The following is a 23,467-nucleotide window of genomic DNA, read 5'->3' as shown; positions in this document are numbered from 1 at the left end:
GGAACTGCTGATGGTGACCAGAACAGAACTCTTCAACGACGCATGTTACACGTCTGGTGATAACAAATTTCAATTTTGACTTGGACTGGGACCCGGACTCGGACTCATACCCGGACCCGGACCTGGACACGGATCCAGATTCGGACCCGGACTCGGACCCGGAGTCGGATCCTGACTCGGAACCGGTCTGGGATCCGGACACGGACACGGACCCGACCTCGGAGCCGGACTTGGACCCAGACTCGGACCCGGACTCGGACCCGAACTCGGACCCGGACTCGGACCTGGACTCGGACCCGGGCTCGGACCCGGACTCGGACCCGGACTCGGACCCGGACTCGGACCCGGACTCGGACCCGGACTCGGACTCGGACTCGGACTCGGACCCGGACTCGGACCCGGACCTTGGCCCGGAAAACCACTATGATACCTTAACTAAATAAACCACTATGATTACCTACCATAAAATGTAGGTATTAAAGTATGATGATGCCAATCTTACTAACCCCTCCCTCTTAAACCCCCGTACACCGCACCGCATGCGCCATTAAGTGGGTTAGGTTAGGTTTGAACTGCGATCCTCACAGAACCGAACAAGGGTTAGGTTAGGTTGAAACTGCGAGCCTTACAGAAACGGAATGCTACTTGAAAAGTGGGTTTGATTAGGTTCGAACTGCGATCCTCACAGAACCGAACTGCTATCTGAGAAGTGGGTTAGGTTAGGCTAGAACTACGACCCTTATGGCTCCTCTACACGATGGGCCAACGCCGGCCACTCCAAGGGACGCATTTAGAGGGAGCAAGTAATATTGCTATCTCATTCTACCGCAAGGCTGCGTCCCTTGGAGTGGCCGGCGTTGGCCCATCCTGTAGAGGAGCCATTACAGAAGCGAAATGCTAGTAGAAAAGTGGGTGGTTTTACCTCCGTTTCTACATAGTGTACTATCAACATTCTACAATAATCTTTCACCGGCCCCCAAAGAAGTCGGTTTTTTTTTTCTTAAAAATTATATACACATATTATGGGGCTGTCAACACCCAATATCCTTGAAATTGATGTTACTTAAGCAGTTTTTTTGCACTAGTTGCACTGCGTATTATGCTATTAAAATCATTGCAGAATTTTCTTGGTCTAACTCTATCACTCATTCACCAGTCAAGTTAACATGTAGATACAGGGTCAACCAAAAAACCAACCAAAAACGCGAGCGCGAAATTTTTTGTTGACAATATCGCAAGGCTGGGTACCAATCTTCACCTGGGCCTAGAAGTCCGAAGTGAGGCGAACTTTCATGCGATGTCAAAGCCGTGCTTCAGGCTTCAGGATAAGTAGTTGAGCACAGACTCCAACCAATGTCCATTGTATTAACACATTCAACACCAAGAACCCGACTGTCGGGTACATTGTTCGTAGCGACTACGCGCTACATACGGCGAAACCGTGGCTACGCGCTACGAGCGTAACCCGTAGCACTTAGTGGTAATGAATGTGTTAAAAAGCGAGACCGCAGGCCGAGCATGGCGCAGGGAGGCCAAAGGCTAAGCTGAAGTAGAGGACATGTGGAACACAAACCAATAGTAAATTGAGGTAAAATCACTCATTCCCTCCGAAACAATTAGACAGTGTGCGCGTTATAGGTATTGTCAGCCTCTTAAGACTGCGTCGACCGTTCAGTGGCGCCCTCATTAGTGGAATTGTGTTTTATAATAAACCAATTAATTACTGTACCTATACATGAATCAGTATAATATGTAGGTATTATATAATATTGTTGTCCTACTTATTCTCCAACTTTTGGTCTTATTCCGAAGTACCATTTCGTAAGTTTCGGCCCGGCCGAAAGGTTCGGCCGTTTTTTGGCCGAAACCGAATCTACAGCCGAAACATGATTTTTTGGCCGAAACTGGCCGGAACCGAAACCGAACCTTCGGTCGGACACTGGTAAACTTGGATTTTTGTCACTCGATAAATGTTCTAATTAAGATTTTTCAGTGTTTCCTCGTTTTTCCAAAGGAAAAGTGCTTTTATCGTGTTTTAGACGCAAAATTCAGTTTTCTTATTCGATTTTTCATTTCATTTGATAGTTCATTTTCACGCAATGTATGGGGTTCTCACTCTACCTTTTCAACTTGTGCAACCTCTAAACGTTATTCTATTCTTTTGAAAATTGAAATAGATAGTTTTTAGGGAGACTCCATTGGTGAGCAAAGTCAGGAAAAATATTAAAACTTTTTTTTTCTCCATACAAAAGTGAATCACCCTAACAGATGTATTGCACAATTATTTTCCATCGTATTTTCACGGAAACGTACGAACGTTTTTTGCTACATAGCGGAAGCAGTTATAAAGTTGATCCAAAAATTTTTTATTAAGCTATGAGCTTCACCACATATGTTCCTTGAGTAATTCTAAGCATTTCAAGCCTGAGAGGCAATAAGAAATGTGCGTCTACTCGGATTTGTAATGGATTCAAACTTTCAACACCTATTTAACCCTGTTAGGGGATGAATTTTACAAAACGCTGAAATTACTTTTCCTGTCTTTTAATAATATCCCTAAATACATAGATTCAAGTCCCGCGTTCGAAATTTTTTTGATATCCATACAATCTTTCGACCCCGTTTTCACCACCTTAGGGGATGAATTTTCAAAAACGCTGAAATTAGTTTTCTTGTATTTTAATAATATATCTTTTTACTAAGTTCCAAATTCCTATCTTAAAATAAAACTTGAACCCCATACAAACTTTCATATCCTTTTTAACCCCCTTAGGGGTTGAATTTCTCAAAATTGCTTCTTATCTCTTGTACAATTTATAAATGTAATCTCTAGATTACACTCACTCTATCTATCTATTTGCACTCTAGTGCAAATTTCAACTTTATATCTTTTGTAGTTTCGGCTCTGCGTTGATGAATCAGTCAGTCAGTCAGGACACTTGCATTGTACCCCACCCTCCCCGACTAGACGCACGCGTCTTTTTGCCTCCCAGGCTAGAAATGCTTAGAATTACTCAAATATCAAATGTGATGAAGCTCATATCTTAATAAAAAAAATTTGGGTCATGTATGGCAGCGATACATAACTGATTCCAGTATACATCAGTTGTCTCGGTACAAAATGTACTGAGGTTCACTGAAGTAGCATGACAAATACGAACGTTTCCGAGAAAATACGATGGAATATAATATGCACTACATCTGTACAGTCAACTGTAAAAATATGGGTGCACAAATCATCTCAAAAATATGTCCCATAGCTCTTATGTCAGCGAATTAAGAACTATGTGACATATTTTTGAATAAGTTGGCTGCACCCATATTTTTACAGTTGACTGTACAAAGAATCACACACGGTGGTGAAAACAGTATGAAGATAAAAAATCAAAACAAGACTAATGGTGACCTCTCTTCTAGATTCAATACCTGTAACTGCTTGATCAGCATTGAGACAGATGCTAATTGTGGGTTTATTTTAGGCATCTATCAGAAATAGATACCTAGTGATTTACGATTTGGTGACGTTATTAAAACAAATGTAAGATTTTAAAAAATTATATGTTTTTTATAAAAACAGTTACTTAACTTAATAGGTACATATTCTTTTTAGGAAAATCACATAAGAACCACAAGACTTGTCTCATCCAATGATATAATATCATACAAATATACTAAGATTGGCTTGATCACAGAGGTGAGGTCTACGGTATTATGTCATTAAACGAATGACTGAATACCTACCAAAAAAACAGACATAGTAAATGAGGGAAATCTCAGACTTTCTCTATAATTTATAGATGTAATTACCTTCTTTACAAAAGCAACAGCGAAGAATATACAGGGTGTTTGGTACATCGTTTGCCAAATTAAAACAGCAGATAGGTTTGAGTCATTTGCTATCTGTTCATGTGCAGAAAAAAAAATTGGCTATGTTTATTTTACTACTGCTCAAGTAAAAATTTGAAATTTACGAAAAACTGGCATAGAAGCGAAAAAAAAATGTGCGCAAAATTAAAAACTTCTAAGCCTGGGAAGATAGCAAATGACTCAAGCTATCTGCTATTTTAAGTTGGCAAACGATGTACCAAACACCCTGTATAACATACAAATCGTTGAAAACACTGCACATTTAAGGCAATAAACGGTATCTCAAATCAAAGTTGAATGTAAACTTATACCATAAAATCTAACATCATTTGTTTATGAGATATCGCTATTGGGTTTATGAGGGCAGAAAAATATTAGTATAAAAATAATACCCAGAGATTTCTGCGTAAATTAAATTTTAACTTTTAGACCTGACAGACGGTTTTATTTAATAAATTTTATTATTACCATAACCTATAAATGCATAAATGGGTGAAATGCTAAAAAAAATACATAGGCCAAAACAACAATGCACTGCGTGGGCTATCAAAATCGCTGCAGACTTTTCTTGGTCTAACTCTAGTCTTATTTTAATTCGTGTTACCGAGATTATTCAATTTTAATAGGCCGACCAGCGAACGAAGTCTTTTAGAAATCGATTTTCGTTAATGTCGTCTCGGATATGGGTGAATATGGTATCAATGCATTAAGTGTAATGCCCTGAACACAAATATATGTTTGTTGTAATTGAAACACGCAATGAAAAGGTTGCCGCTAGGGATGGATGGATGGATGCGCTAAGTGCATTGCATTGCTAATTGCATTTAAGGGTTAACAAAGGAATGTAAATCTTATAGGTATTTAACACGTTAATATGTATATAAATCCAAATGGGCTAAAACTGTCTGTCAAATTCCAACTCAATAACATAAACAGCAGTATATTTTCTCTTCATATTAGTCACTCCTACAGGCTAATAAAAAAAAAAGTCGAATGCCGAACATTATAGTAACAAAAATGTTTTCTTTTATGATATATCATATAGTTATGACTTAGGTCATTTAATTTGAAACATAACATACATAATGATAACAGTAAGATCACTTTGTCGCCGGACCCGGCACTAACTAATTGTTGATAGATACTCTATTAAACACCTATCTTTACTGCATATCAGTCTAAATCAACCAGAGACTAATTGAAGATCAAGGTCATTCATAATTCACAAATGAGTATTCATTGGTAGCGCTACGCTTCCTTAATTAAATTTATGGATTTAAGTAAACTTAAGAAAAGTTTCGTATGTTCATGTACTTCTTTACCTACTTTTATAGCATTCTCCAATATTTTGTCGGTGACATCGGTTTTGTATATTTTCAACAACTCCCATTGCCAAAATGCGGATAACTGATTGGGATCAAACTTTTTAGAATTAGTGTCTTTAAAAGAAAAACAAAAATAATCTTTTGAGCAATGCAAAGACAACAGGACCTCGATAGGCCTTTTAGTATCTTGTTTAAGCTTTAGCCTAAACTTGATGAGACAGTTAAAGTGTTCAGGTAAATCTTCATTCAAATCCAATAACTGTAAGCCGTGGACGAGCAGGACTTTTCTAAAATACTGGAATGGCGCCAATGTTTTGGTATTAGGGAACTGAAGGCTATCTAATAATATGTATGCATTTTGTTGTCTCTGATCACCCGTGTGACTATTTGAGACAAGAGCATTATGTGAGTTGGTCATGGGTGAGTGAACAGTAACGGCTGTGTTGGTTAAATGATGAGGTAAACTACTTTGGATCGTATTAAAAGCCCAGATGTCCTTTGTTGTTTCCCGATTGTTTAAAGCTCTCGCCGTCATCAACTCTGACGCGGGCTTCACTTTGATACGAGGTGCTGGTTTTTCCAAGACGGGGACCTCTTGTTTTTCTTTTTCACTAACATTTACAGACAATGATGTAGTTGACGTTATAATTGGCAAGCACATATTGTCGCCATCAACCTGCGCGTCTTCTAAGCCATTGTTTATTGAATTTGATGGAATCATGGCTGCATCGTCAGTTGCAACAACGAGTTTAGTTTCGGTCATATTGTTTTTTTTAGGCAGTTGACGCGGATTGGCAACGGGAGTTTTATTTAACAATTTACTTCTATAGTTTGAGTCGTTTGACTCACTGGGAGCGCCGGCAAATGGGTCTTCGTCGGTTTGGGCAGATTGAAGTGGTGCTTGATCGTCACTTCTGACATCGGGGACAGTAGCTAACACCGCCTCCACACCGCTATCTCTACAAAATGAATTGTCGTGCAAATTTTTCCAGCACGCATCATCATTTTCTGAATCTTCGCGTGATTTTGATTTTGTCATGATTCTCACACTTGAACCTTTTTTTTGTATTTCATTACTAGTAGATGTCCATGTAATACCTAAATTTTTATGTTCCATATATCTTAATAGGCCGGTACAAACAAATCCCTGTTTATTTAATACTTTTCTACCTAAGCTTAAAACTTTGTGTTTGAGTGAAGATTCAGAAAATGTAGATTTAGTCAAACCATCACTGTCATCCTGAACTTTCTTAATGTAATTTTTGTGGCACATAGTCACAATATTTTGGATTGCTTTGTAATCAGCAACTTCCGCTTTAACCTGCCGCCGTTTTGGCATTATCCTCTTTTTTTCTAATTCTGTATTATTTTTCGGACAGTCTGAAGACGTGTCATCCAGGTTAATATAATCAGGATTAACGATCTCCATTTCGTTAGTGTTGCTTTGGTCATCCATGTTCGCGGCATTGGTGGGATCTTTGTTTTCTTCCAGTATAACGGTCTGCGTGGAACTTATGGATTCAAGACGACCAGTTTTTCTTTTCTTACCTTTAATAATTTGGTCATCACTAGAGTCTGAAGACACCCGGATCTTCTTAGCTGCCACATTCTCATTTTCATCAGTTCCATTCTTAAGTCTGTCAACAGTGTCTGTTTTTCCTTCCTCAAAGTCCTTCTTCAAATAAAATGAGTTGTGATACTGACTATAGCCCCTTTCAATTATCTTATTTTTATTGATAACTACATTTTGTAAACCACCAGTGCTATTTTTCTTTTTATCTATTTTATTCAAACGCACAGTCAAATACTTCTTAAATACTTTTTCATGTTTATTAATAAATCTTTTGTGCGTCTGGGAATGTTTTTTAATAGACTTTTCCATTAAAAAACTTTTACTGCAAATTGTACAAACAAAATGTTTGTTAAATGCTTTCTTCCATGAAGGTTTCTTTTTTTTCCGACTGTCATTGCGGGCAACTTTAGCGGCGACTTCTGGAACTGCAGCCGCTGGTTTCTCCGGCGCGCCAGTGGCGGCCACTTCTGCTGTAGCTGACGATTCTTTAGGAACTATTTCACTTTTTGGAGGTGTTGATGACTGCTAAAAGAAAACAATAAGATTTAATCGGACATCGAATTTAAGGGGTCAAAATTTAACAACAGGCAGGGAGAGCATATCTTGATAAACCCAATTATTTATGCTTTTTCTATATACTTGTGAACGCTCAAGTGACAAAGCTGCGTTTCAAAAGATCTCCCTTTTTGATATCTGAAAGACTTATTGAGCATGAGTTGGGGTCATCCATTAATTACGTCACATGAATTTCTAGGTTTTTTGACCCCCCCCCCTCCTTGTCACACTTGGTCACATTTGGCAAACCCCTCCCACCTAGTGTGACGTCACATTTTTTCTACGAAATCGCCAAATCGAATTAAGTAAGTACCTAAGTATTATTAATATTTTATCAAAATATTTTTGACGATATAAATATTAGTAATTTCATAATCTAAAACTGCTTAGGAAAGAAAATTATACGAATAAAAACGATTATCGTTTTAAAAACTTGTTATTTAAATGTACAGCGAATAAAATAATTTATATAAATTTTCGGTTACTGATGAAGTTAAAGTGACGTCACGAAGTTTGTGTCTCCCCCCTCCCCCATGTCACAATATGTCACATTTTCTTGACCCCCTCCCTCACCCTAAACGTGTGATGTAATTAATTGATGACCCCGTTTATAACTAATGTGTGGTTATAAGTACTTACATTTTGAGGCAACTTGTCGTGTAGCTGCTTTTGCTTCTCCACAAACAAATTCTTTGTAGCATAGTAATCAGTCAACATACCCTTGCATTTTTTGCAAATTAACTGAGGTAATCCATCAAATGGATCAACCTGAAAACAGAACAAACGCATGTAGGTGAGAAGAATACACCAACTCCTTTAGTAAGAACCGAGAGACCCAATCCTACATGACTAGTGAAATAGTCAAAAACTTATTACTGGACATGTCATGTTGTTTAGGGGTCGTAATAGCCCGTTATATCGGGTGTGGCCTGTAACATGAGCAAAAAATTAAACTGTAGGCACAGAATAAATAATAGTACTAGGTACAGAAGACTCACTCTCTAACAAAACGCGTCTGTCACGATCAGCACAGATATGGCCGCTAGGTGGCGACAGCGCCACGCGCGGCTTATGGCAAATCCCAAAATGGGGGCCGAACGGATGTACTTTTAGCTACCTGTAGCAAAGCGACGAAATCTCGGAGTGAGACACGCCTGCTGTAGGCTGTACTGCTTATACTGACCAACATTTGTTCAGGGACTTTTAAAAATAACTTGTGGTTTGATTTTTAATACACTTTAAAGTTTATTCTAATACGCAATGTATCGCGAATTTTGTTAGGTTTAAGGCATGACAAGCAACGTCAATCACAATGATATGGCGTGGCGATGGCGTCCATTGAAGATAATATTTATTTTGTATGAAAAATAGGGAGTCTAAATACTTCATAATTTTTAAAAGTTGTTGAACAAAAGTGTCACCGTTTGAGGAGTACAATCTGTTTTAATTACGAGTATTTGCTCGTGTTACAGGCCACACCCGGTATAAGGTTTTTAGGTCCTTAGAGGTTATGTTATTAGTCATATGCCTTATGGGAATATAGTTCAGAGCCGGAAACCGCTACCAACTTTTAGTATGTTGTTGGGCATGGCATTGGGTCTCCAAAACTGCCAGGAGACAGCGGCGCCGGCCATCTACTTCAGCGGAATGACGTCATCAAAATGACTCCCGTTTCGTTGCGAATATTGCATATTGTACCCAAACTATGCATGGCACATAATTGTGTGGGGTATTGAATGAAAGCCAGTTAAATATGCTATATTTCATTTATCAGAGTGTGTATCAAAATATTCAGCCGTTTAAGAGCCATTTGCAAAAGAATCAAAATGATGTAAAAAAATATTCAATTATTTGGGTTTTACAACCAAACCAAAAGTCGGACGTTAAAGCAATGTACTACAAAATTAAAGACGACGTCTGACGCCATACGTTGATATCAATCAAGTCAAAATTGGGCCAAATATGTGGAAATTATGCATCAAAATGTAGATATTTGCCCATACAAATGCATTAAAGTTAAAAAAATCCAAATTGGTCATTTTCAGGATAATCCGCGTAAGCTTCTAGTATGTTATTAGCAATATTACCTGGGTCCTAAAACTGCCGGGAGACCATCTTTATTGTCCCCCAGTCACGAATAATGACGTCATACAAATAATCACTGCCGAATTTCGTAAAATGTAAATTATAGCTATACTATGAGTCACACATACATGTGTGTTACATGTAATGAAAGGTTATTAAATTTAGTATGATTCACCTAAACATTGTTTGTAAAAAAAATGTACGGTTTAAGAACTAGAAACAAAGAAATACCACTTTTTATGGAAAAAGTAGATGTATATCAATTTTATAGCTAAACTAAAATCGTCAATAAAATGTTGCGTATAATATTTAAAAAACCAGTTATTCAACTATATATCACAATTTAAATTTTACATTTCCAACAAAAACTGTGGAAGTTCTGGAAAAAAAACTAAAGCGCCCCAACAATTCTACCTTAATGCGCTCATATTATGCAAAGAATAGTTCTAATCATCGAGTATTAAATGAATGAACATTACATAAAATACATGAAAACGACATTTTCGAATGGAACCATAATGAAAAAAATAATAATTTACTTGATAAGTAAGCAAAATACTGTTTCTTTAAGTACCTAATCTCCTCCTTTCAAAGTCGGTTAAAATGTGGCTTTTGTGACCTGGGCTACAAAGACAAATAAATTGACACCTCATTTATCAAAATCAGTTCAGTTGTTTCATGTAAAAAATACATAATTACATACGTAGATAGCAGTTCCTGCTGTAGTCGCGGTAAATATTAATATCAAATAGACTCTTATTGTCATGGCCTAACGCTACATTATTAGAGAAATGTAAAGTTACATGCCAGTAAGTAGATACATGCCTAATACAAAATGCCTTATCTCGGTACATGCCATATCAGTTCACTTAATGCGATACATAATTATATATTTAAGCCTCGATTAGCCTTATACATACATACATACATCACTGGCTCAGTGACCCAAAGAGGATCTTGACCTCTGACACAAAAGAGCGTCACTCTGCCCTATTCTGCGCCACTTCGCGCCAGTTGGGTATTCTTATAAAAGTGGAATCTTGAGTGGTGCAAGGGTTTCAAGGCTGAACTGAGAAGGCTGGCAGAATTTTCCCTCTGATCCTCCGAAATACAGGTCACCCCTCTGGTCTGCTAACATCTACGGCCTGAGGGTTTCAACGTTAGATGCCAAGCCACGCCAGGCCATAATAGTAAAGGTCTAATTATTGAATTTTAATTTTTTGTCGGACTACGGCAGAATTTGCTATCTATGCGTGCATGTGTAGGTACCGTTTGCATGAAAGTACTGAACTGATTTTGATAAATTAGGTGTCAATTTATTTGTCTTTGTAGCCCAGGTCACAAAAGCTACATTTTAACCGACTTTGAAAGGAGGAGATTAGGTACTTAAAGAAACAGTATTTTGCTTACTTATCTAGTAAATTATTATTTTTTTCATTATGGTTCCATTCGAAAATGTCGTTTTCATGTATTTTATGCAATGTTCATCCATTTAATACTCGATAATTAGAACTATTCTTTGCATAATATGAGCGCATTAAGGTAGAATTGTTGGGGCGCTTTAGTTTTTTTTCCAGAACTTCCATAGTTTTTATCGGAAATGTAAAATTTAAATTGTGATATATAGTTGAATAACTGGTTTTTCAAATATTATACGCAATTTTTTTTTCACGATTTTAGTTTAGCTATAAAATTGATACATATCTACTTTTCTATAAAAAGTGGTATTTCGTTGTTTCTAGCTCTGAAACCGTACATTTATGATAACTTCAAATTAAAACACTCAAATATAGATCACAGTTTTATTCCACCAACTTCACTTTACAAAATCCAACAGCGTAATGAATAATACAAATGTCAAACTACCTCTTATATTAAAATATGAATACCGCCAAATTAGTAAAATCGGAAATCAATCGAGCTTCTAATAAAATTAAATATAAATGGCTAACATTCGGCCGTCCTGAATCTATTCCCGCCTCGGGAATTAAATATAACATACAAAATAATTTAGAAGTTCAAAAACTATATGTTACATAGTATCACATCATAGACAATTAATTCATGTATCATATATACAGTATCTTGGATTTAATTTCAATGTAATACTTACCTAATAAATATTTTTCTTCTCTCAGATATTTTTACTTCATATCAAATTGACCATAAATCTAACAAGGTATATTTTATCATTTTTTTGACACTTTAATACATTCAATTAAATATAAATTGCTATTATTATTAACCTACATTGGTATTTTCATTATACAAATACATCCTTTGTTTCAATATATTAACTCATTCATATTTGTAAACTATTTAGTTACTTATATAAATCAACCAAATTTCATTTGAATATTGAAGCCTCATACATATCTTCAATATTATAGTCATTTTGAAAGAGTACTAGAACCTCATACATATTTCTAGTACCTTAAAGCAATTAAACACATGGAAACCTCCTTCATATTTTCCATGTATTCTCAAGTCATCACCTAATCAATACTAAAACCTCCTGCATGTTTTAGCATTATAAATTAAACGTCGTACATGGAAGCCTCCTTCATATCTCCCACATACATACATATATACATTTTTAGGTACTAAAACCTCATACCTGTTTCAGTACCTAATACAATTTCATCTACTTATAATATCAACATCATATTTGAATACAAATTAATGATCAATTTCTCAAATCATTCAGATATTTCAGATTCTACCTCAAGATAATCTTCACTAGTTTTATTTTCATTGTCACTTTGACAATCAGATCTTTTAAATACTAGCCAGGGATGAATTTTATCCACAGCAAATATGCTCTTAAATGGCCTACTTCCCTTCCTGGACAGTGGGGTATCTTCTACTTCATATCTGTCATAGTCTAACACACGAGTAATGCGGTATGGACCTCTTAATTTTGGAATCAACTTCTTACTTTGACCGGTAGACTGTACCTCTCTCTCGATCCTCACTAAATCACCAACTTTATATTCAACATGTTTTCTTTTCCTATCATACCTATCCTTTTGCTTCTTCTGATCGAGTTCTATGTGTTCTGTCATTTCTTTTCTAACAGTATCTCTATCTATGCTATCTTCGTCTAAAGCTACTCCTAACCGCAATAACGCATCAGACATACCGGATAACTCCGTACCGAATAAAGCCTGTGCAGGCGTCTTACCAATCCCTTTATTCAAAGTATTATTCATACCCCATTGAATTTTTGATAGGCTATCATCCCATACTCGCTCGGATTTTCCCACGTTACATGCCGTCAACGCAGCTAGTAAGGTCCGGTTGTACCTTTCTACCTGCCCATTGGCTCTTGGGGTACACACAGCATTAAGTATATGCTTAACCCCTAAGTCATTTAAAAATTCCTTAAATTTATGCGACGTGAATGAGGTACCTCTATCTGAAATAACTCTTTTGGGTACTCCGAATGTATGAAAGTAAGCAGTTAATGCTTTAATGCTACTAGCTGTTTTCGTATTTTTAACCGGAGAAATAACAATGAACTTTGTAAACGCATCAATTATTAACAGAATATGAGTATTTTTATGTTTACTTTTCACAAACGGCCCCAAATGGTCAATGTGGACCGTGTGAAAGGGTTCAGCAATTTTCTCTATAGGATGTAATTGACCAGCCTTTTTAGCAACAGGGATTTTAGCATGAGCGCACTCTAAACAAGATTCTACATATTTTTGGGTTATTCCCACTAGTTACCACCAAGTTGTTACCAGTGGTAACTACTGGGAATTTTTTTCCCACCTTTTACCACTGGTAACTACTGGGAATAAAAATTCCCAGTAGTTACCACCAACTCGGTTTAGTGGTAACTACTGGGAATAAAAATTCCCAGTAGTTACCACCAAAATTTTGCTAGAGTTAAATACTAATAAAAACACTATAAATAGTGTAGTATAAATATATAGAGTAATTTAATAAATAATTATAAGTCGATTAGTGTTTTAGTAAACTCCCTTAAAAGTGACCAAAAATATTGAAACAGTTTAACCGGTACTTGTACAAAAACTATGATATATGTACTAAAGGATAATTTTAATAATCCATTTAGATGATTTTTCAAGTGATTTTATTAGGTAATTCATAATAACTCTATTTATACTATTCATACCTACTGTTTTTATTAGTATTTAACACTAACAAAGTTTTGGTGGTAACTACTGGGAATAAAATTTCCCAGTAGTTACCACTAACCTGAGTTGGTGGTAACTACTGGGAATTTTTATTCCCAGTAGTTACCAGTGGTAAAAGGTGGGAAAAAAATTCCCAGTAGTTACCACTGGTAAAAACTTGGTGGTAACTAGTGGGAATAACCCATATTTTTTGATAAATTTTCTCATTTTTGGGAACCAGTAAGTGGCTTTAATTTTGTCATATGTCTTGTCAAAACTAAAATGACCTATATCGTCATGGTTACTTTTCATGATTGACCATCTGACACCTTTAAGCACAACCCATCGATTACCATCACTAGTGACTCTATATAATAAACCCCTCTTGACAACAAAATTCTTAGATATTTCAACTATATTATGAGTTTCATTATTTTTAAGTACGTTAACGTTACGCTGAATTTCAGGGTCATTTTGTTGCACTGTGGCTATCCAATCTACAGTAATGGTTTTAACTTCAAAGGATACTTCATTGATTGGGTTGCGACTTAGTGCATCTACGTGAGCCATTGACTTTCCAGGTTTATAATTAATTGCAAAATCATATTCTTGGATTACATTCCACCATCTTGCAACTCTGGATATGACATCCTTTTTCTCAAATGTAGCCCTCAAAGAATTGCAATCCGTGACGATGGTGAAATGTATACCAAGTAGATATACCCTAAATCGTTGTAAAGACACTACTACAGCTAGGGTCTCTAAGTCGTAAGAAGTAAAATGCATTTCTTCGGGAGAAGTTTGTCGGCTGTAATAAGCAACAGCTTCGAATGGTTTTGACTTATCTTTTCTCTGTAGTAAAATTCCGGCCACTCCAAATTTAGACGCGTCAGTATGTACCTCTATTTCATATGATGGATTGAAAAATGCAAGAATAGGTCTGTCCGTTAAGTCACTTTTAAGCCGATTAAATGCATTTTCCTCCTGTTCGCCCCACGTAAATTTAGAATCTTTCTTTAACAGCTGAGTTAGCGGTCTCGCAATAATAGAAAAGTTTTTCACGAATCGCCGAAAGAAACTGGCTAATCCTATAAATTGCCTAACCTTATGCTGATCAGTAGGACGAGGGAAGTCTTTTACTGCTTGAATCTTTTTCTCACCAGGCCTTATACCATTTTGATCAACCTCGAATCCTAAATACTCTATTGATTTTTTAAAGAAATGACATTTATCTAAATTTAAAGTCATACCAGCGTCATGGAATAATTGTAAAGTAAGTTTTAGTTTGTACAAACCGTCATTGAAATCTTTAGATGGTATGATTATGTCATCCATATATGCAAATGCGTGTTTAAAACGAGCATTACCTAGAATATTGTTTATGGTTCGTTGAAAATTGGCAGGTGCGTTGCTTAAACCAAAAGGCATTCTATTAAATTGGTAATGACCATCTGGTGTAATAAAAGCCGTGAGATGTTTCGAAGGCTCAGCTAATGGTATCTGGTAGTAACCAGATGCCAAATCTAACGTAGTATAGTATGAATATCCAGCTAACCCGTCTAATTGATCATCTATTCGGGGTAAAGGGTAATGTTCCTTTACTGTCTTCTTATTGAGAGCTCTATAGTCAATGCACATACGATAGCCTCCAGTCTTTTTTCTTACTAATATGATTGGTGATGCATAATCGGAAGTTGACTCACTAACAATTCCTGATTCCTTCAATTCATTAACCATGTCTCTTACAACCTCTCTTTCCGCATAAGACAGACGATAAGGACGGTATACTACCGGGGTTTTATCATTTAGTTGAATATTCATAGATGTAGAGTTACAGCAACCTAATTCTTTGGTACTAAATGCAAAACATTTGCGATGTTCGTTTAGCAACTTAACTAGTTCATTCATCTCTTGCTCGCTCAATGTCTGCTCTACTTGAACTCTAGCTAAAGATATCTCGTCATTAACGGTAAGTGATGAATTCAAATCTATTCGATTAACTCTATATGCTTGAGCTTCTCTAGCAGTACACGCACGAGTAATAACACTCTCCTGTACTAGCTCAAAAGGGTTAACTGATAAGCCTTTAACCATAACTCGTCCATGCCCATCTGTCACAGTAATTAAACCAGGTATTGTTACATATTCCCTTCCAGGTTGCGATATCAAACTATACTCTACGTATATTAACCCATTGTAAGCTGGCTTAGTATAGAACTCCACCTCAGTAACATTATTTATGATGATAGTGTTTTTAGCTATCAAAGATATAGGTTTGTATTCATAATCCTTCGATGTGTTTGAAAAAGACAGACTATTACTAGTTTTATAGGTTACTATGTGATCCTGTTCAGTAAACGATTGTCCAATTAATAAGGATGTGCTTAAATGACTATCAGGTACTATAAATACCTCTACAGTAGCTTCAGCCGAATCAATTACGATATTCGTATAAACTTTACCTAATGTCTGAGTTGCTGAATGTGGATATCCTCTTAAAATAGGTAAATTATCTTTAGACCAATCATCAAAAATTTTATTTGCATCAGATAACCTCAAAAGTGTACACTCACTTCCAAAATCTATGAAGCACGACAGACTTGTTTTGTTTACGTATGCAGTTTTATAAAATTTTTGATCTTTACTACTAGATACGGCTAGTCATGACACAGCTTTTTCGTTTTTCACGTCCAGATTCTTCTTAGTGTTACAATCCGATGCAACATGACCAATTCTAGAACAAGTTTCGCATTTCTTTATTGGCTGTTTACATTTAAAATGAGGATGCCCATCCTCACCGCAATTAAAACATTTAACAACTTTATTATCCGACTTAGGGCCTCGATTGTTAACTTGTTTGCTATCATTGGTCGGTCGCGACGAAACTCTTGGTTTCGTATTTTTCTGACTACGCAAATAAACTAGCAATTTATCCGGTTCTGTAAATTGAGCCGCTTCGGCGCTGGTTTTTACTGCTCTATCATCGATCCCTAATAAAATACAGTCAACTGCATCGGTGCCTGTGATTCGGCACCTATTAAGTAGCATAACTTTTTCGTAATAATAATCTTCTAATGAATCTCCATATTTAGCGCGTTTTTCAAGCATTTCCGTTAACAATAAACCATAATTTTCCTTACTAGGAAAAGCCGTTTTTAATTTAGCTTGCCATTCGGGCCATGTGTGTTTTAAGCTCGTCAAACCTTGGTACCACTTTAGAGCAACACCGGCTAGTTTAGGGAGCGCGTAATGAATGATTTGTCGTTCAGTCCAATTGTAAATACTAGCGGTCTCATTTACTTTATTCAGCCATACGTCAATAGTTTGGCTCCGATTGGCTGGGTCAAATTCAGGCAACACGTTCATTACGGGAAATCTTTCAACATGATCTGACCTGTCCTCTGATCTAACAGCTCTAAATAAATCTTTCAAAGTGCCTAGTAATTCATTATCACCATACCTCGCATGACTGCGGCGGCGCCGGCGCGACTGCGAGCGGCTGCGGCTGCGGCGCGAGCGCGTCCAACTACGACGCGAGCGGCTGCGGCTGCGGCGTGTAGGACTCCGGTGTACGTGCGCCGGGCTGGGGCACATTCGCGACCGGCTGCGGCGCGAACGTGACCGGCTGCGGCGCCTGCTGCTTCTTGATCCGTCGGAGTTGATGCGGCTACTCCTCCCGCGGCTGTGTCTGGATCGACTTCGTCTTGTGCGGCTGCGCCTCTCCAGCTCCCGGTCGCGAGCCCTGCTATGCCTGTGTTGTACTGGCGGCGTCGTCATCGTTTGGCCTCCCTCAGGATCGTCACGTGGGAGCGGAGGCGTCCGTATAGATCTCCTATCATGTTCATCCATACTGTGGCGTTTTGGACTCGTTTCCAACTTCTGATATGATAACTTCAAATTAAAACACTCAAATATAGATCACAGTTTTATTCCACCAACTTCACTTTACAAAATCCAACAGCGTAATGAATAATACAAATGTCAAACTACCTCTTATATTAAAATATGAATACCGCCAAATTAGTAAAATCGGAAATCAATCGAGCTACTAATAAAATTAAATATAAATGGCTAACATTTTTTTTACAAACAATGTTCAGGTGAATCATAATACATTTAATAACCTTTCATTACATGTAACACATGTGTATGTGAGACTGGTGGTATAGCTATAATTTACATTTTGCGAAATTCGGCAGTGATTATTTATATGACGTCATTATTTGTAACTGAGGAACAACAGAGATGGTCTCCCGGCAGTTTTAGAATCCAGGTCATATTGCTAATAACATACTAGAAGCTTATGCGGATTATCCTGAAAATGACCAATTTGGATTTTTTTAACTTTTATGCATTTGTATGGGCAAATATCTACATTTTGATGCATGATTTCCACATATTTGGTCCAATTTTAATTTTATTGATATCAGTGTATGGCTTAAGACGTCATCTTTAATGTTGTAGTACATTGCTTTATCGTCCGACTTTTGGTTTGGTTGTAAAACCCAAATAATCGAATATATTTTTATGTAATTTTTATTTATTTGTAAATTTCTCTTAAACTGTTGCATATTTTGGTACACTTTGTATAAATAAAATATAGTTTATTTAATTGGCTTTCATTTAATACCCCACACGTGTATGTGCTATGCATAGTTTGGGTGCAGAATGCAATATTCGCAACGAAGTGGGAGTCATTTTGATGACGTCATTCCGCTGAAGTAGATGGCCGGCGCCGCCGTCTCCCGGCAGTTTTGGAGACCCAATGCCATGCCCAACAACATACTAAAAGTTGGTAGCGGTTTCCGGCTCTGAACTATCTCTGCGACCGTTTCCCATAAGGCATGGCACTATATTGCCCCCATACTTGGGTACTGGTTTGTTAGCACTGCATGTAATGGGTCGAAAAACTCAAGATCTAGTACATTATTTACCATTTACCGGTCGCTGCGATAAAACGTAAGATTTACCGGGCTAAAGTTGGTAATAGTCCTAAATTTCAAGGCTTTACCTAAATCCTAGGTATCATCGCTACTATCAACTTTTACAGTTTCATATAGGACACATTAAGACGAAACAGGAGCTGGGTTTTCAATATTTTAGGTAAATATACCCGTCTCGCTATCGTAAGCGGCACCTAAAACTAGTGCTATAAGGACAAAGCGAAAAATCCTGCGTAAAATCTCAAAAATCGAGGTTTCGTACTCGACTGTTTCCTCCTCCAAAACTTAACCAATCGTAACCAAATTTGGAAATCTAAAATCTAAATGATTATGAAATTATCTGTATCGGACCGTTTTGCTTTTTTGGCTAATTGATATCAGTTTTGAATACTACGCCTCTCATTGCGGCATAGTCAATTAGGCCATTTTGGCGCCTTGAAAAACAAAAATATCAAAAAGAGCAAAACGGTCCGACACAGATATTGACAATATTAATCTTAGTTGAAAAAATCATTGCTCTAGCGTCAAAACCCACGGAGGAAACAGTCGAGTACGTTTGTATGGAGAAATGACCACTCCTGTTGGCTCTTAATCACATTGAAAAACATCCTGTACCTATGTGCATATCTAAAAACCTGAACAGAAGCCGGGCTGGACACTCTTCTTCTTTTTAAGAGCTGATGAAACACCAAGAGTGTCACCTCAACATGTAAATGAATTTGTAAGTATTAATTTACTTATAAAAAAATCTAATAATTAGATTTATTTACCTATAGAGGCAGCCTCAGGTCGAGCTGCTGCCTCTGTCTGAAGCCGCACAAGTGGAGACACTACCTCCACCTGAGACACGCCGCGACGCGAGGCAATTTCGTCGCTGCGAGCCAAAATATATACATTCCACGCCGTCCAATTGATGGAGACGGGCTCAACTATGCGGAATTGTGGATCAAGTTAAGGCGAAATGCCCCGTAACGTGCCTTAAGCCTATGACGTAGTATCAAACTATGGCTGTTTGCTTCAAGCCGAGGTTAATCAATACCAGACAAAACCTATGAATAAGTAAATTTTTTGTGGAAATTTTTATCTCACCTCTATTCCAAAGCAGTAGTATATTTGCCCCTTAATGCAAGGGACAATTTGATATGATCCAGGTTCATCTAAGCACAAACGGCATGTAATAAATAATTTTACATCCACCTCCTTGTCCATCGCCATCCTGGTAACTGAAATGATAATTTTCTTACTTTATTCAATGCAAGTGGTGTTTACCTTTAAGTAATTGTTACGCTTAGTGATAATAGTTAAAACGATTGGAGTTATATGTTAAGGAGTGTAAACGATTGTTGGTGAACCAATAACAAAAAATGTACAAATTATATATATTGGCACTCCTTTGAAAAAAAAACTTGTATCTTGTCCTGTCAATCATAAGAAAAATGTGGTGTCTATTACTGGGATGCGTGTACAGAGTTACTGCCTTGCAACTTTGAGTAGCAGTGGGAGTTACGCCGATATGTGTCAGTAATTTTCAGACATTGTAAATTTTCTAGCATTTTTGGTGCAGCAGAGTGGTGTTAACGGAATTGGTATAGATAATAATTTTCAGTTTATAGAGTTTTAACCTTTTTTCAATAAAGATATTTAAAAAGAGCTTTTACCTATTTTTTACCCAAAACCCTGATGTGTGATGAACAATCACAATCACAAGGTGGATTTTATTTTAATTTGCTTGCCACAATTTAAAGTTTATCTAAATAATAGGATATACATAGTTAGACATACAGCCAAGCTTCTGGAGCTGTATTTTAGTGTTTGATACATTAGTGACTTTTGGCCCACAGTATATAAAAGTCTCATTTTTTTATTTATATGTTTAAAAACCACACATAGTTACTGTGTGAAAATTTTAATACATATATGAGTCAAAAGAGTGTGATACTATAAGAAAAATCAAATCATTCGCTGAAGCACCCCAGATGTCCCCCAGATTTCTCGCTTGCAAAGGGATGTCTCTACAGACAGTACTACCACTGGCTACACGTAAGGAACATATAGTTAATTAAAACTAACTTCACTGAATAAAATATTACTTAATAATAATTTAATATACTACAACAACAAAAAACATTTCTTTAAGCACATAATATTATAATAATCAGTTACTGTCAAATAATATACCTAGTGATATTCTTTTAGACATAAATTAAAAGACCGCAAGCAATGATCATGAGCATTCCAGCAGTAAATAATCTGAACTTGAAGCTTATAAAATGTAATAATTCGCTAGATGAGCTGCTGTTCCAATCAACCATTGGTGAATACTTTTACAAAAAGAAAACACGTTGGTTGAAACTTGTGTTGCGTTGGTGAAAACTTATGCTTGTGATTTTTTTAAACTACACTTGAGTTAAGCATAGATAGGTATTTCCTTGTACCATGTTTCATACATAGAAACTTTTAAACTAGCTAGAGTAACTCCACAACAATTATTTTATTAAGACCACACAGTTTGTGTGTTTGTTTTGTTTTGTTAAGAATATTGTATTATACACTATTAATTAACACGAAGAAATGCAGGTATAATTTAAATAAAATGTCGCAACTTAGTAGAAAGAAAGTCTCAAAGTTTTCCTTTGCAGCTGGCGTAGGTACTCGAAAACTAGTTATGTTAATTATTCACAAAGTACTCGCATTGCATATCATATATATATATATACATACATATGACTGATGAAGCTAACATTAGCGTAAAGAGTAGAACACTAAAACCTAACTTAACCTTAGTTAGACGCCATTTGAAAGTAAATTTATAAACATCGGTTATTTCATTATCACAGTAAAGTACAAAAACAGATAATAAACAAAACTTACCCAGGATACAAGCACATTAAAATATACTGTTTTATATTTTATATTATTCAGATTTGACATGTAGTTGCGAGTTCTGACGCAAAAAATGATGCTGAATGCTGAGCAATTCGGAACTTGTTTGTACTAAATAATGTCAGCCATCTGTTGGTCAGTAGCTGAACTAATTAGTTACACAAGTAGCTTGAACAAACTTGAGCACTATGCTGCCATCTATACTTTGAAAGAAAGAAGATAAGCGATCTTGATATGTCTTTTAATTGGAAAACGCTTTTTAAAAATCAGTAACTATCACTTAAGAAAGCAGAAGAATATAAATGAACGTATTAGATTCATAAGATAAGATAAGAATAGCCTTTATTGACCAAAATAGAATTAGTACATATTGCATCTACATAAATTCACATTTCATTTATCATTATATTAGTTTCAATATCTTTCCTAATATTTTTTTAATAAATATATTTTAATGTCATTGTTTTTAATATTTTAGTCTGCCTTCTTGGCATAGGCCTCCTCCAGCTCTCTCCGCGTCTCTCTATCCTGTGCCGTCCTAATCCAGTTTACTCCCGCATGCTTCTTAATGTCATCTGACCACCTCATTATTGGTCTCCCTTCTCTCCTCTTTCCATCTCTAGGATACCATTCCGCTACCTCTCTATCCCACTTATTTTTACCTTCTCTTGCCATATGTCCAGCCCATTTCTATTTTAACATTTTTACAGTCACTGATATATTAGTTTCCTTAATTTTAGTTTTCTTTCTAATATCTGTCAGTCTTACTTTGTCTTTCCTTTTCACAGATAAGATTGATCTTTCCATGTTGTGTTGGCAAACTTTTAACTTTTGGAGATCTTTCTTAGTTACTGCCCAGGTTTGACATCCGTAAGTCATACATGGTAGAACACACATATCAAATACCTTTGATTTGCAAGACAATGGTAAATCTTGGTTTTTTAGAATGTCTCTCAATGACCAGTAGGCTTTCCATGCGTTAACAGTTCTTTTTTCAATTTCTTTACTTTTCATGTTTGAACCTGTTATAATTTGTCCTAGATATGTGTATTCCTCGACATATTCAATCTCTTTTCCATGGACGAGTATAAGATTTTTGGTGTGGTTTGACATAACCTTGGTCTTCTCTGTGTTCATTGTTAGTCCTACTTCAGCGCTTTGCTCAGCGAGTTGCTCTAACATTTCTTGTAGTGATTGGGCACTTTGCGCAAATAGCACTAGGTCATCCGCAAATCTCAGGTGGCTAAGTTTTTTACCATTTATGTTTATGCCTTGATAATCCCAGTTGAGGTTTCGAAATAGGTTCTCTAGCACGGCTGAGAATAATTTTGGTGAGGGTGGGTCGCCCTGTCGCACCCCTTTACTGATAGAAAATTCTGTTCCCATGGCTTCTAGTTGGATTGCCGAAGTACAGTTATTGTATATTTCTTTGATAATCCGAATGTATTTTTTTATTTACTCCTTGCTGTACCAGGGCGCTCCATATGCTCGCATGCTTTAAGCTGTCAAAAGCCTTATTGTAGTCCACAAATGCTAAGTAGTACATTTTCCTGAATTCTGTTAGTTTTTCGATTATTTGTTTGACTACAAATATGTGGTCTATAGTGCTAAAATTAGATCTAAATCCTCCCTGTTCTCTTGGTTGGTTTTCGTCTAATATCTTCGTTAGCCGGTTTAGTAAAATCTTTGAGAATACTTTGTATAGGTTCGGCATTAAACTTATAGGTCTATAATTATTTATTGATTGTTTGTCCCCTTTTTTGTGTAGCAATATAATAATAGATTTATAATTGTTACATATTTGACGTAACTTATTTTTAAAACGTGTTTTTCAATAAAAAGACACATCAAGATTGTTTACCCATAGTCTAATAAAACATGGGCTTCTCTTCCCAGAGTGACACAAGCCTACGTCACAATAACATAGCCGCTATATATAGCGCTATCGCATATTATCATATAGCGCTGTCGCATGATGACGTAGGCTTGTGTCAGTCAGGTGACCTAGAAAAGACGGGAAGAGAGTACCAGGCGGAGTATATTATTATACCATGTTGTTTACCTTATTTCTAATGGTAAAAACGAACTATA

The 23,467-nt window shown here is 36.5% G+C and overlaps 2 protein-coding genes across 3 annotated transcripts in view; one reads left to right on the top strand and one right to left on the bottom strand.

Annotated features, from left to right (window-relative positions):
* The window catches only part of LOC134679071 (nicastrin), a 246,892-nt gene that overhangs the window by 180,291 nt on the left and 43,134 nt on the right, over positions 1 to 23,467 (top strand). The window lies entirely within an intron of this gene.
* On the bottom strand, positions 3,577 to 21,474 carry LOC134679216 (uncharacterized). Of its 2 annotated transcripts, XM_063538102.1 has the most exons (4): positions 21,365 to 21,474; positions 19,583 to 19,716; positions 7,960 to 8,088; positions 3,577 to 7,290 (listed from the first exon to the last, which is right to left on the bottom strand). In XM_063538102.1, exons 2-4 carry the CDS (start codon positions 19,706 to 19,708, stop codon positions 5,116 to 5,118), a joined length of 2,430 nt encoding a protein of 809 aa, XP_063394172.1. In that variant the 5' UTR covers positions 19,709 to 19,716; positions 21,365 to 21,474; the 3' UTR covers positions 3,577 to 5,115. The 2 variants fall into 2 exon arrangements, with proteins under 2 accessions (XP_063394172.1, XP_063394173.1); XM_063538103.1 differs by lacking the exon at positions 21,365 to 21,474 and having other exon boundaries at positions 3,577 to 7,287; positions 19,583 to 19,782.

This window comes from Cydia fagiglandana, chromosome Z, assembly GCF_963556715.1.
Source record: "Cydia fagiglandana chromosome Z, ilCydFagi1.1, whole genome shotgun sequence".
Classification (NCBI taxonomy): Eukaryota; Metazoa; Arthropoda; class Insecta; order Lepidoptera; family Tortricidae; genus Cydia; species Cydia fagiglandana.
This window is presented reverse-complemented; position numbering and strand designations above follow the sequence as displayed.

Bases quoted from the DNA above. Each gene is read 5' to 3' on its own strand.
- LOC134679216 (XM_063538102.1), bottom strand. From the start codon at position 19,708: ATGGCGATGGACAAGGAGGTGGATGTAAAATTATTTATTACATGCCGT. The intron at 8,089-19,582 runs GTGAGATAAAAA...TTCTGTTTTCAG, and splicing joins ACTACTGCTTTGGAATAGAG to GTTGATCCATTTGATGGATT. The intron at 7,291-7,959 runs GTAAGTACTTAT...GTTTTCTTTTAG, and splicing joins ACGACAAGTTGCCTCAAAAT to CAGTCATCAACACCTCCAAA.